This window comes from Rhopilema esculentum, unplaced genomic scaffold (assembly GCF_057945365.1).
Source record: "Rhopilema esculentum isolate cy_ngs unplaced genomic scaffold, ASM5794536v1 HiC_scaffold_28, whole genome shotgun sequence".
Lineage (NCBI taxonomy): Eukaryota > Metazoa > Cnidaria > Scyphozoa > Rhizostomeae > Rhizostomatidae > Rhopilema > Rhopilema esculentum.
In genome coordinates, this window is record NW_028300839.1 from 60,715 (window position 1) to 75,754 (window position 15,040).

Below are 15,040 nucleotides of genomic sequence, written 5' to 3' on the forward strand. Positions count from 1 at the left end.
GGGATCATAAGCTGTGGTGTGACAGATTGAAAAAGGGCATTTCACCTCTATGCATGCCCTCCCGCAGAATTCACATGAAACAATAGAGTCAGGGCTTCCACCAGCAAATGGCATGTCTTCACATAAGAACAACCCCCATGATGTTATTTTCACATTATTATGGTGCTTTCCAAACACTTCCTTGAAGGATTCTATTGCAACTGGTTCCATTGCTCTTCTATACTTTAGAGATGGCAGTTGGTCAATATCTGTGGCTCCAGCAATTTTGGAATAGATATTCCTCAATGAGTCTCTCTTAGAATCCCCCTTTCTCAAAGTGGCCATACAAGTTTTGACATCATGTCCCTTAGATCCAGGGATAACATGCTTTCTAAAGAAATGCGAATGTTGGTTATCTGCCTGTCCTCTGGTTAACATCTCTATTGTGCTTATGTCTTCCATTTTTACCTCTTTTATATGGTTCAAGAAATCAACTCTATTGGTAGATTGTAAAAATGTTCTTCGAATGGAATAACCTTTGCATTTTGCACCTCTGTTGCTGGTAACTCTTTCTTTGGCAGTGCTTTAAACATAATATGTTCAGACCTTTTACAGACTGTCTCAAGGGATTTTGCCATGTCCTGCAGGTTAAGCTCCTGTCCTGCAAGTATTCAACATGCTCCAAAGGGTCAAAATTCTTCTTGGGGGAACAGTTCAATTCAACTTTCTTTTTCACTATTCCTCCTAAAATGGTCCGTTTTAGCTTTAAATCTTTTATCTTTACTGGCTTCACAACTTTGTTATTGGGTAAACATGGGCAGGACCTTGAAGTGCAAGGAGGATTATTGAGTCCCATTCTGCTCACAGCCTCAATCCTAAAGAGAGCTGCTACAACATGATTGCATGTCTGAGACAGTCCAGCCATGCATGAGCAGTGTGTTTGGACAATGTTTTCCATTACATTTCCCCAAACAGGTCCACAGTTTATGTGGGGTATCATTGATTCGTTGTGATGGTCTGCAATTTCCCTTGAGAAAACAGAACTCACTATCATCAGCAATGGGATGAAAAAGTAATGGTGATAGCCAACCCTGCGAATAGAAACTGTAGCCCTTTGACTGTTTATATTCAGAGAGATCATTACTGGAGAGCTCATTTGGATGAAATGACAGAAAGTTATAAATATCTGGATAGAGAGTAACAGGCCTTTCGTGCTCAAGGTGATCCCTAACAAAACAAGGTCTCATTGATGACATAAGCACAACAAGAAATTTGCTCGTTTTGAGTTTTCTTAGGCCAATAGGTTGCATTTCTTGGTGCATTTTAAAAAGGCCTCTTTAGAACAACATTTTCACTATCAATTCTTAAATCTAGGTGAGCCTGAAAATTGTCACAGTCATATTGAATCCAAAGAGAACAACAATTTTCGCAATGGATATTATAATTTCTCTATTGGCTGAAATAGTATCCTAAAGTATTTGTCCCTGAATAATATTTATGTGTCATTCGTGACAATAGCAGCGTGAGTGCTAGTGCGAGATCGGGTCTGTACTGTGTTGTTGTATTCTTTGGAAAGGCATGTTTGAAGTATTGGAATGAATAGAGATTTCATGGATACTATGTGTGATGTATATACTCTAAAGCCTGAAATACAGAATCAGTTTTTAACTAACTGTTTACAGTTTTTGAGTATAAATTGTATTAAGCAAAAACTGATGCATTATTGGTCGTCAGTTTTTGACTGAAGAAGTTCAACATGTCCAATTTTGTCAGTTTTTAACAAATGGGATTTCTATTTATTCCTAAAGACTTGTTTTAAGCTGATGCCACGCTAAAAACCTAGCGCAAGATGCAAATTTTTTCAGTGCAGCATTGATTTCAAAATGAGGAAAGTTTGAAACACAGATGAGTTCATATATGCATTGAAGTACGGAAAATTATTATGCAATGTAACGTCAGTCTAGGAAGAAAGTTTCATAAAGTTTGAAAATGATCCCTTTTTCCTTTTTTCAGTATTTTTTGCCTTTTCTTGACTACCAAAGCTGCAGCAAAAATAACCACAGTTAGAAACACAATGCCCAGAGTTCAACAGTTAAGGCAATATTTAGGCAAATAATGGTGGCTGATTTTTCACCCACAGGCATTGTGCAGGGTGACTTCGAATGAGGACCTTTGTAAAGCTGGCAACGTGTGTTTACTGTTGTCAATAAGGTACTTGTACTGGATACATTTGCTTCCTATGTGTCATAACGTGACAGGGGTGACTGAGTAACTTGGGAAAAGCCTGTTTCCGTTTGCTCTTTCTGGGTAATCTACTCTTTTAGAATAGTTTCAGAAGAAAATTGACACCAGAAAATCACCAATAGAACTCAAACTTCTTCAACTATAGGAATAATAAAGGGGGCACAAGCAGTAACGTTGATCTTCAGGGCTTCAAGTGAGCGTATATCACCCATTAACGAATTATAGAACTGCCTTAAACTGGTAACTGAGTGTGTTGGCTTTGGCATCTTTGAAATGTTAACCTGAATACCTTTCACAAATCCTCTAGCAAACAAACTTTTGGTCCATTTACACCAGTTACAAGATAACAATGTCCGGGACAATAACTCACAGAATGATAGTCACAATGGCTTCTGTTGATTGGTCAGATGAAAGATATTGCTGTAAGGTGCCTCAATATCTCAAAAATTTCATTAAAAATGGGAGATATCTCTCAGGATGACAGTAGATTTGGTGCCTGAATTGGTACTATTCACATTGGTTTACATATTATCGATCACATAAATGTCTAAAGGTCTTTAACACATGTATAAATGTAGACTTACATTTTACTTCACAGAAAACAAAGACAAGGAAAAAGCAGGCATTGACTGGGTGCCAAACAATTAATGCCGGAAAATTGAAGCTAGCTGCAGAAAAGAAAAAGAATGAATCAACTTATATCTATATTAGGGATGTTGACTGTGGCTGCTGAAGCATGTTACCACATAAATTGCTATAGGAGTTATATCAATTTCTCAAATTTTAAAGTCAATGAACAGCCACCAGTAGAGCTTTACAATGTGTCATTTGGAAAAACATGCGACCAGATTGTTCAAAAGAAAATTATCAGCGACAAAGAGGCTATGTTCATGACTAAACTGTAACATGAATTTAAATAGATTGTCTCTCAGACCGAAGGTAAAGAGGCATCTAATTATAGAGCCTTTAGAGTCAAACAGAGGTTGACAAACCGCTTTCCTCAGCTTATTTTTCATAAACCTGGTCACAGGAACAAAAGTGAAATTATGTTCTATGAGGATCTTTCTGTTTGGTCAGTAATTGAAGATAGTACAATTATAACAAATGAGATTGATGACAGTGACTCTGAGTTGGAAGATGAGAGTTGTACTCAATTAGAATATCAGAATTCATAAGATGATAGTAGAACCTTGTTCTATGCAGCACTTATTATTCGAAAATATATGACTGAATGTCCAAAATTCTTCACCCATTGGCCCCCAAAAATTGCAGAATTTAGTTTAGTGAATGCAAAAAGTAAAATTCCTGCCAAGCTGTTCAATTTTTTTAGCAGGGGCCATAAATTTTTCGGATGAATTGATTCAGGATAATATGCAAATAGAAATTCCTGAAAAAGATCAGTTGCATGTCCTTTCAATTGCACAAGACATAATATATGTAGCTTCAAGAAGCAGACACTTTAAGCACTAGGCTTAGAAATCACTGTTAGGCAAATGAGGCACAAGACCTGACCAAGATAGTGAATGGGTTTGGGAATGCTGCTTTCCATTTAGCAGTTTTGTCACTAGATACTGCTTTAGCATATCAACAGCTAAACAGTGACTTTGTTATACAAAAGGGCATTGTAAAAAATACTATGACATCAATGTTTTGGGACAACATCGATTTTTGAGAAGAAACAGCAACTGATTTTGGAACAACGCATATGACAAATGGAATCGTAATTCAACAACAGAGAGATTCCAGTGAGCGGCCTCCTAGTTCAGAAAGTGCTGTTCCAATCAAAAAGTCAATTTTTTGTATGAAGCAATTCGTTGTATGAAGCAAGTACCACAACAAATTGAGCCATACTACCTAGGCAAGAAAGAGTCACCAAATTCATATTCAGTGGCAACTAGCATTGACATAGAACTCTCCCAGCATCAATGTCCTCTATCTCAAAGTCAAATAATAGACTTTTCATAAATTGCCTGCAAAGAAATAGGAAGTAAAGAGAACAGTTTACTCCCAGGTTGGACTAGTTTTGATTCCATAATTTCAGAAAAGCCACCTAGGGTGTCTCGTATTGCATATCTACCCATTATTGATGCCCCAGTCACAGATATGTCCACTATCAAAGGAATATTGACCAGAAGCTCAGACATAATGATGAAGTTGGATATTTACTGCTCTGTGTTAGCCTTTGATGAAGCTGTACAATAAGTTCCATGGAAGTCTGAAGACTATATAAAACGATTTGTTGTCAGGTTGGGGTATTTTCATGCATGCATGTCATATGCCACTGCAACCTTCTGTAGATTTCCTGAAGCGGGTCTTCAGATTTGATTTTTCAGTTTATCATAAAATTTGATATTCATTTTCCGTTCCTCGATGATGTTAGTTGTGTCCATGTTTTTAATTTTTCAAAAGATGCCCTCGCAAAGTAGATTTCTAAGAACCTATATGTCTATTTATACACATCTTGTGTTTGATAAGGACCTATTTATTGAGTCAGAGACAGTGGCTGCTGGTTTTATTGATAGAGTAGTACAACCAGTGCATCAGAGCACAACAAATTGCATATGAAGCTCTCAAGCGAACAGTTTCAAGCATTTTTAATGGTTTTGAGCAATGACAATGCTTTGAAAATCAGATGCTTCATAGAGGTCATGTCCGAAACTGCTCATGATGAGAAATTGTTTCAGGATCATTTGAACTGCCCTTTACTGGAGGACACAGTGTTAAGGTATATGATTATATGCTTTCCTAAGTGATGAACTGCATGACATTTTTTAATCTTCTTTGTCCCACTTGAAACCATTCTTTTTTCATACAGAGGTTGAGTCATCACCCGTCTATGTCAATTTTTTCATGATTAATTTGCATCTTTTACTTGACTTGTCATATTGTTTTCACTTTTAGGTCATTTAGCAATACTTTTTCTTATTCTTCAACTGTATGGATATCTGCCTATTGCCAACAATTGCCATCACTTCTAAATAGCTTTGTAAGAGTTTAGGTACTCAGGATTCTTGACAAAATAGCATGAGCTTTTACAATGAGTACATATTTGTTTGTTATATCAAAGGGTCATTCCATACCAAATCAACACAGCCAAAAAACCTTAAGTACTCAGATTCTTCTGAAACTTCTCATACATCTATAAATTGACAAGAGATAAACCCCTGTAAATTTTTCTTCATTCCCCCCTGGGCATTAAGCCTACAACCCCCCATTGTTTAAGTTTGTATATTTCCATTTTGTGATATGTAAATAAGTAATATGCAAAGTTTTGTGTTGGGGTTTACATGGATTCCAGAGTTATAGCCATTTCACTGGATGAAGATTTATTTTTTGAAAAAATTTGAGTAAAATTGTTTAGGGAACCTATTGTAATGAAAGTCTTGCAATGGAAAGACTTATTTGGTATATTCATTCTTAACAATGGTTTGTACCACTCGTTTCCTTAAGTGAGCCTTTTATAAAAAAAATCTGAAGATTAGCAATGATCCCTCTTAGAAGACTTTCTTTTGATTTTAATAATACTTTTTTAACCATAAAAAACTTTGCAGAAGATACCAGCATGAAAATTTGCAATGCTATTGAGTCAAATCTGTCTGCAGGTTATCTTTAAGCTTCTTTTAGAAGAGTAGAGGGCTACATAGGAATCAGAGGGTGTGACACTGAATCTGACACCAATCAGCAGTTACTTGTTCATTTCAATAAACTGTCTTTGTGCTTTCAAAAATAATGAAACAACCTGTTAAAAACAACTCTTGTTGTTTATCAATTCAAATGATGAAGTTCAATGGAAATTAACACCTTTGCTATAAAAGGAAACCTGTTTTCTTTAATAGGAAATTGACACTTGAACACCTCAGGTCAGATGATTGAAACAGGAAATCAATTGTGAAATAGACATGCATGCAAGGCAATATAACATTGCTTCCCATTTAGCTTAGTTGTGTTGTTGTATGGAGGACAGAAGAGACTCGCAGTTTTGTGCAGTTGGTGTTGCGTTACATGAATTTTGTAGCACAGACAACGATGATAAAGTGTTCTATGAACCAGATGATGATGAAAAGTTCGTTTTGAAACTTTGTTTAAACATTGAAAGTGTTGAAACGATTTGCCAAAAACACAAGAAAACAAACCTTGTGTCCTATTCAAGCAATCAGAGGTGGTGTTGTGATCCCTTAAACCGACATAAAAACAGAGTACCCTCAAGTTTTGCATGAAATTACAGTCAGTACAGCAAAGAAGCATTTATTGACCTTAAAACTGATTTCGGGGAAAAAGTGGTGCTCTACTTGCAGAAAGCAGGTCCAACTAGAAAACCATTCAAACGAGATCTTGGATCCTGTGGAGAGCATTGGAGAGGATCTTGGAGATGAAATGCCATGTGATGATGAAACGTTTCAGTCGCCTGCAGTTGATATATCTCTGGTCAACACATCTTTATCAAGCATGGGAGAATCCCCCATTCAGCCAAAGAAACTTGCTGGGTCAAAGAGGTACTCAAAAGAAAAACTAGATAGGATTGCTGGTGCTTTTCGTAAAAAATTAAAAATCTATGAAGAAGTAGATGTTGTTCTTGGAAAAATTCAGAAATCGATTCAATACTATAATGAAATGATTAGTCAGGTAAAAGAGCGATTCACTAGAGCTGAAAACAAATCGGAGCAAATGACAGTATTGCCAAAAACTTGGAGTATTCGCAAAGTAGGAAAAGAGTTCAATGTTAGCAATTACTTGGCACGTAAATCCAAAAAACTTGTGCAACAAAAAGGTGTTCTTTCAACACCAAATCCAAAGCTTGGAAATATATTCAGAGAAGGAGCAGTAAGTGCAGTAATAGCCTTTTACAATAATGATGAGATTAGTCAGCAAATGCCAGGAAAAAAAGATTGTGTCACAATGGATATTTCTGGCAAGAAAGAAAAGACCCAGAAGTGGCTTATTATGTGCAACTTAAAAGAAGCATACCAGAAATTCAAGGAATAGAATGACATAAAAATTGGTTTTTCAAAATTTGCAGCCTTGAGGCCAAAGAATGTTGTTCTGCCAGGCGGTAGTGGAACTCACAGCGTATGCGTTTGCACAATACACCAAAATGTTAAGTTGATGATCGAAAATTCTAAAATATCAATTTTGCCAGAATTCAAGAGCATAGTTAGTGAAGACTTTGATGGGAAGTTAGATTAGACTCATTTCTTATTCAGATTAGCATGTAATCCGTCACAGCCAAACTGTTTATTGGGCTCTTCTAGCACTTGTGGGAAAATGCAAGAACTAAGAGAAGAACTTGCTGAAGCGTTTGAAAATTAAGATGTCGATGAAGTAACCTACAGGTCCTGGGTTACTGTTGACCGTACTAACCTGGAAACAATTACAAAGCCTACAGATGAGTTTGTAAATAATCTAATTAATTATCTGATGAAGCTTCAAATACACGCATTCATAGCACAGGAACAATCTTCTTTTTTAAAGGAAATGAAAATGCAGTTGGAGCAAGGGGACTTACTAATAATTGGTGATTTTGCAGAGAATTATTCATTTGTAATGCAACATGATGCTCAAGGGTTCCATTGGAACAACAGCCAGGCAACTATTCATCTTTTTGTGACTTACTACAAGCCTGCCGATGATAAATCAGACAAAATTGAGCATTTAAGTTATGTAATTATTTCAGATTGCTTAAAGCATGACACAGTTGCAGTGTATACGTTTCAGGACAAAATGATGAAGCATTTAAAGGATGCCATTCCTTGCATGAAAAGGGTATCTACTTCTCGGATGGTGATGCTTCCCAGTATAAGAACAGGAAGAGCTTTGTGAACTTAGCATTCCATAAAGAAGACTTTGGAATATCTGGTGAATGGCATTTTTTTTGCAACATCACATGGAAAAGGAGCTTGTGATGGTGTTGGGGGGACAATCAAGCGTCTTGCAGCAAGGGCAAGCCTCCAACGTCCACATGGTGAACAAATTCAAACACCAAAGCAACTTTTTAATTGAGCAAAGGAAAACATCAGGAATGTAGTTTTTGAGTTTGTTTCTGAAGAGGAATTTGGAAGTGAAAGATAAAGAGAAATTTTTATCTTAACGGTTTTTGAAAAGCAAAAGAATAGAAGAAACGCAAAAGCTCCATGCATTCATCCCAGTGGAAGGCTCTACAACTGAGCTGATCACAAAAGAGTACTCCAGGGCTTACGATAAAAGGCAGGTTTCAGTTGTTCCAGTACAGCCACATGAGCTTCTGTCATGGGAAAGCATAAATGGCTACATCACTTGTAAATATGATGGGAAATGGTGGCTTGCTTATGCTCTTCATAAGATGAAGGAAAGAAATGAGGCAGAAATTAGATTTCTGCATCCATCTGGCCCTGCTGCTTCATTCATGTATCCAGCTAAATATGACATATTGATTGTTCAGCGGGAAGATATTCTCACAAAAGTCAATCCTACAACTGCTACAGAAGGACCTATCAATAACAACAAAGGGAAATTGATCATGCAACAGAACAATTGACCAAAACATAAAGAATGTTTCTTGGTTGAACAACTACTTGCGAAAGTGACCTTAAAAAGTCCTGTTTCTTTTTCTATTGATATTTATATTAACAACAAATTATGGTTGCAACAAATATTTAGAATTCTAAATGTATGTATTCTAACCACTTTTTCTTATACTTAGAACCTTAGTGCTTCTCCCTCATTGTAATTTATTGTGTGTTACTGAACTAGGTGTCAAAGATTCAACATTTGCAAATAATTTGTTTCAGTGTTCCAACAATTACAGTCCTTATTCTGTCAGAGTAAATCTTGCCTACCTTGAATTAGAGCCTAGCCATCATTCAAAAGGAAACTTTGCTGCCATCTTTGTGACAACAACACACAAATTCTCTTCTGAATATATTGTTCATATCATAATTTTTCCTCATTCAAATAAATGTCTTAAAGCAATGGGAGTAATTTTTTTTCCCAGTTTGGGTCTCTGATCACTTGGGTGTACTATGTCTCCTTTAGAGTCCAAAGTACAAAATGTGCCCAATTGACACCAACTGAGGCCATTTCAGCTTGCACCTGATTCCAGTATTTGTGGTTCTCTCTCAACTGACTATCTTTCTTAAGGTAGAATGAGCTTTCCTAAGAACCATCAGGTAAATCATTTTTCATAATCTCACTAATGCTTGAATGGGCATTTAACTTTAATAGCCCTATAGGAACGCTGATTGGCGATGTTCCTATATTTAATTTTGCTTTTGTTGTTGCGAATGCTGTCGTTTTTATGTCTGATTTAACGTGCGAAAACAAGGAGCCAGCAATTGACGATATTGCCTGACCTTTGCGTCTTGATGAATTTACTGACTAATTACAATTTAGGGAGTATACGAGGGTCACTCCAAAATTATTGAGATATTAAAAAACCGCAAGAGGCATCGTGTTCAAATTTTCACAGTTTCTCAAAATACTCTCCACTGGCTTCCACACAAAGTCTCATACAATAAAACCACATATCAAAACAATGGGCCCATTGTTCCGCGGCCAGGTCAGAAACAGCCTTGTTGAAGGCACTAACTGCATCATCAGCGCTATCAAACTTGGTTCCGCGAATTTTTTCTTTCACCGCTGGAAAGAGAAAGAAATCACAAGGTGCCAAATCAGGTGAAAAAGGCGGGTGGGTCATCAACTGAACTGAATTTTTGGACAGAAAGTCGATGGTCAAAGCAGCTGTGTGAGCGGAAGCCTTGTCATGGTGCCAAAGTAGACCTCTTAAGCCAGTCCTTGGACGTTTATTTCGGCAAACTTCTAGAACCTGTGGTATGCAGTGGTTAACATACCAATCCGTGTTCACTGTACGGCGGTCTTCAACTTGAATGGTTGCGACATGACCCGTCTTTGAGAAAAATGATGCAACCATCCTTTTGCCGAAGCTTCTGGATCGCCAAAATTTTTGCGGCGGGTATTCACCTGGAAAGATCCAAATTGAGGATTGGCGCTTTGTCTCCGGGTCAAATTGGTAAACCCAACTTTCATCGTCTGTCACAATGTCATAAACCCGTTTCGACTTCCCTTCATTTATTTTTTGCAGCTTGAGCTGGCACCAATTGACTCGCTGCTCTTTTTGCTCATCTGACAAGCAATGTGGCACCCAGCGGGCAGCCACTTTCCGAACTTGCAAGTTTTCATGCAAAATTGTGTGCAATGCTGCTGATCCAATCTTTACGCTATCCTGCATCATAGAATAAGTCATCCGACCATCTTGCCTTAGCATCTTCTCCACAGCGGCAACTGATTCTGGCACAACAGCAGTTGGGGGCCTCCCTGGGTGGGTCTCATCTTTAAGGCTCTCCCTCTCTCTCTTAAATTTGGCAAACCATCGAAAAACTGTTGCCCTTGAAGGTGCATTATCTCCAAAAGTCTGCAGAAGCTGAGCTAGGCATTCTTCTTGTTTCAGCCCCCTTTAAAAATCATAATAAATCATTGCGCAAAAATCACATCTTTCAAGCTCCGTTTTTAACAAATAAGAACATCTAAGGTGCTGAAATTTAAAACCGTTTCTATTCTTTTCTCACGCTTGAAATTAACAAAAATTACAAAAGATGGGTGAAATAGATGGTAGAAGCCACCAAAAAAATTTCAAACTGATATCTCAAGCGGTTACTGAATATCTCAATAATTTTGGAGTGACGTGGATACGAAGACAATGGAAAGTGTTAATGACAGAGACACAATGGAGGACATGATTACGTTTAGACAATGGTCACTAGAGAGCTCCCCCCCTAGAGAGCGAGTGAGCTGAAGCGAACGATGAAATGTTATCTAAAATGTTTGAAAAAATATTAGTAAAATGTTCGGAAGAAGAGTTGTATTAAATGTTCAAACTACTGTAGATGTTTGTGAAGCTTCGTGTGTCTTTATGTTGTAGAATTGTGCCTTTGTGTTTGCGAGGTTTTTGAAGGATGACCAGGAACCATGATGTTTGCGACACAATGCAATGTGATGCTTGCGATGCGATGCAATGTGAGGTTTTGTGAGTAGGGTGACCAGGAACCTTTGGATGCTTGCAAGGCAGGTGATGGCACTGTATAATGAGTGCTGAGGTGCTGCCTTGTGTGTGCTGCAACATTTTCTGGGCGCGGAATGTTGTCGACCTAGCGAGATAAACACCAGCTTTTTGTAGGGTGTGCTGCCGAACCTGTTTGATGTTGTGTTTGACGAAGGCATTTGCGGGATTCTGTGTGTACTTCAGCGAAGTGATGAACGGTGTGGTGCTGTTGGACAGTTTTCTGTGCTGAAGGATGGTGTCGGTCGAGTGTGCTGGAGAAGCGGGGTTAGTTGATGAGGTGGATTACAACATTGCACGAAGAATGGGTTGAAACAAGTAGACAGCCATCACAAATCCAGGGTGCATTGGAACAGCCAACAGGACGTTGTTTGTGAGCCAGCGTAGGCATTGAATGTGTGCGTGATGGCAGTTGTAGCGTGATGAATCCAGGAATTTGCAAGTAGTTGACGTTGAGACAGTTGACATAGAACAAGTAAAAACAACAAGTAAAAACAACAGTGCAAAACCTACCAGTCGGTCACGTCGAGGTCACCATTTATAGGAACGCTGATTGGCGATGTTCCTATATTTAATCGTGCTTTTGTTGTTGAGAATGCTGTCGTTTTTATGTCTGATTTAACGTGCAGAAAACCTGGAGCCAGCAAGAGACGATATTGTGTGACCGTTGCGTCTTGATGAATTTACTGACTAATTACAATATAGGGAGTATACGTGGATACGAAGACAATGCAAAGTGTTAATGACAGAGACACAATGGAGGACATGATTATGTTTACACAATGGTCACTACAGCCCAATTTTTTTCTGTGTCACCAGGAACCGCATTAATGCCATCTGAGCTGCTACTCGAATAGCCGCAAGGGAAGAAATGGAGACCTGTTTTTGTAACAGTGTTGCCTGTTCTATGGTGTTCCATGCCAACCATTTTTTCTGTGCATTACTCACTTTACATTTGTCAATGAATGCTTCTTTGTTGGGGAAAGAAGTCTTCTACCAGGTCTTCTATTAGCTGCAGGATTAACAGGTTATTGGCTTGAATATATGGCAGTTCTGGACCAAGTATCCACTGAAAAGGACACGTAAGCCCAGTTTCACAAAGTTCTTTATAAAAGAAAGCCCTGTCTTCCCACCAACTTCACGCCATGTTGATCTATAGTCTGGCTTTGGCATGGGAAATAAATCCGACATAGGCTTGAGTTCGATGAACTTTTTAGGTCTCACAATCCAAGAGTTCAGAAGATCCGTTTTGGAAAATCCACGTTTATTAACAAATATAGCTGCAGCTGCCATATGACTACAGGTCCATTTTTCTTTCGGACACTGACAATGACTAGTAGAGATACCCCCTTCACTGGCAACAGTCAGAGACACGTTGTAACACTTGTCTTTCATCGACGCTCGTACAACAGCTTTAACTTTATGGCCAATTAACTTGACATGAAGAACAAAACCTGACTTGAACTTCAGCTCCTCTTTTTCCAAACAGTTTGTATCTTCTTTAAAAAACTTGACCATTCCAGTCAGTGATATAACTTCTATACTGACAAGGCAAACACATCAAGTGTTGATTCAAAGTACTGGGCAAGAAAGCATGATTTAATTGATATAAATAGAATAAGTGAACTTTGTAAAAGCGAGAATTTGAAAAAATATTTGTAAATATAGATGTCAGCTCAGCTCAAATGTTTACAACCGCAGTATCTTGTTGACATTTATTCTGGTTCACCTAGTTGCAACCAACCTATCTAAGCATGCGCATGTTGACCAATCAGAGGTCACATCACTTTAAAGCCGAATAATTTGTTCTAGTAATTGAAGTAAGAATTGTAAAGAGAGATCACACGATGTAATTGAATTGTTACATGAATATGTGAATAACGTTTTAATACCATTGTGAGCCTCATTGTCCCCTGACTGCCTTCGGAACTGGTTACCATACTTGTAATAGACCCTTTCCGGGTAAACGCATCCATTTTGAACAGGTGGCAAGTTGGACTTTGACCCTTTCAGTTTGCTTTGAAAAGTCAATGGCGGAAGTCGCACGCTGTCTATTCTTACGCAAAGGTAAGTCTTCTGTGAGACGATATTAAATATCTTTTTTAAAAAATAATCAGAAATTCGTTTTTAAGGATTTCTGTGTTGTTTCTTGTAAGAATTACCTTTGTTTGGCAAGTTTTAGCGTTATATATCAGGGATAAAGATATTTGTGTCTTAGGCCTAGGCCATAAGGCAATGTCCGAATTTGATGTACTTATGGAGCTTCGAGTTTTAATATCTGGCGTTATTTTTCTTGAACAAACTTAAAGATATTTCCATAAACTAAGTCCAATGATTTATCTAATTTTAAAAATTATTTTTCAGAATGTCAAATACCAGATCGTACGATGACTTTTTGTCATTCAGTGTTGTAGCATTAACAAGCTTTCTGTCAGTTCGTGGAATACCGTCATCTGGTTATAGCAAAGTGGAACTTGTTGCAAGGGCCTTCTCTGCTTCAGAGATTAATTTGCCTTTCATAATGTCCAGTGAAGAGCAAACATCAACTTTAAAGAAGGATTATGAAAGCAAATTAAAAGAATTGGGACTGCCTGACCCATTTAGTATTGGGAAAGAGAAAAGGATTGACAACATAATGCTATGGCCTAAAGTAAATCTGGGAAATATCTTTCAATGTATCCTTAGCACCAGGGATTTCGATTCTGACTATATAGGGAAATATAAAGACCAGAAGGCCTATAGCTATTTTGACAGTGGATTTGTTGGGGAGATTTTAATTTTTGAGCCTAGCACAAATGTTAAGTTTCTCTACTGTGATGTCAGACCCTCAATGGCAGTACACGAATCAAAAGAGTTATGGATTGCCACCAAAGATGATACAATCATCACTAGCTGGTGCACTTCCACCATTGACTTTTCAAAGCAAACTGAAAGGGTCAGAGTCCAACTTGCCACCTGTTCAAAATGGATGCGTTTACCCAGAAAGGGTCTATTGTAACTGAGTTCATTATTTTTACTAAATGTAACTAGAAAAAATGTGAGAATTAATAAAAGTTTACGTGAATTCTTTAACAACATCTACTACATGGCAGCACATGGTAATAGTTTTCACAATTAAACAGCATTACTACACAACATATATCTAGGACAGAGAGAGAAGATTGCTAACCAGAGTTCTGTATTTTCGAGCTATAATTTCTAGCCCAATCTCGACAATCTGCAAAAAAGACTTATACTTGGATTAGCAACTCAGAATCATGTGGTTCTTCTACACCAAAAGCGTGTGCAGCTCGGCTTATACGGTAATGATTACTTCATGACAGACCGACAAGCAGATGGATATTTGAAAAACTTCTCGTTACTAAAGAGCTTGACCTCATCCACAAATTCACCTCTGTTATCCGACAAAAAAGAATGGCAAGCACAGTGGTGGAGAAACAATTTCATTTAGCAATTTCTTTGGCATTCTTGCTTGGAATTGGAAATGCTTCCATCCACTTTGTAAAAAGTCTGTCACAGTATAAATATACGTGTTTCAGATTGAAGTTTTCTTTGATGGACCAACAAGATCAATTCCCATCATCTCTAATGGATATGTTGCCTGTTGAAAAGAGGCGCAAGTTTTTAACAACTATATTTTCAGGGACAACCCTGATTAGCAACTATCCAGATTTTTAATATGATTTCAAGTTATTCATGAACAATAGGTTCTTTTACAATACCTCAAAGCTCTATTTAGTATTTATTGCAAGAGAATATCTGCTAGGT

General features: G+C 37.7%; 1 protein-coding gene and 1 pseudogene across 1 annotated transcript; both read left to right on the plus strand.

Moving 5' to 3' along the window:
* Nucleotides 1–2,608: 2,608 nt before the first annotated feature.
* LOC148957421 (uncharacterized) lies at nt 2,609–4,446 on the plus strand (annotated as a pseudogene).
* Nucleotides 4,447–6,176: 1,730 nt separating this feature from the next.
* Nucleotides 6,177–7,206, plus strand: LOC148957422 (uncharacterized). The gene is made up of 2 exons (XM_089115380.1): nt 6,177–6,286; nt 6,519–7,206. The coding sequence occupies exons 1-2, from the start codon at nt 6,177–6,179 to the stop codon at nt 7,204–7,206; spliced, it is 798 nt and encodes a 265-aa protein (XP_088971506.1).
* Nucleotides 7,207–15,040: the final 7,834 nt, after the last annotated feature.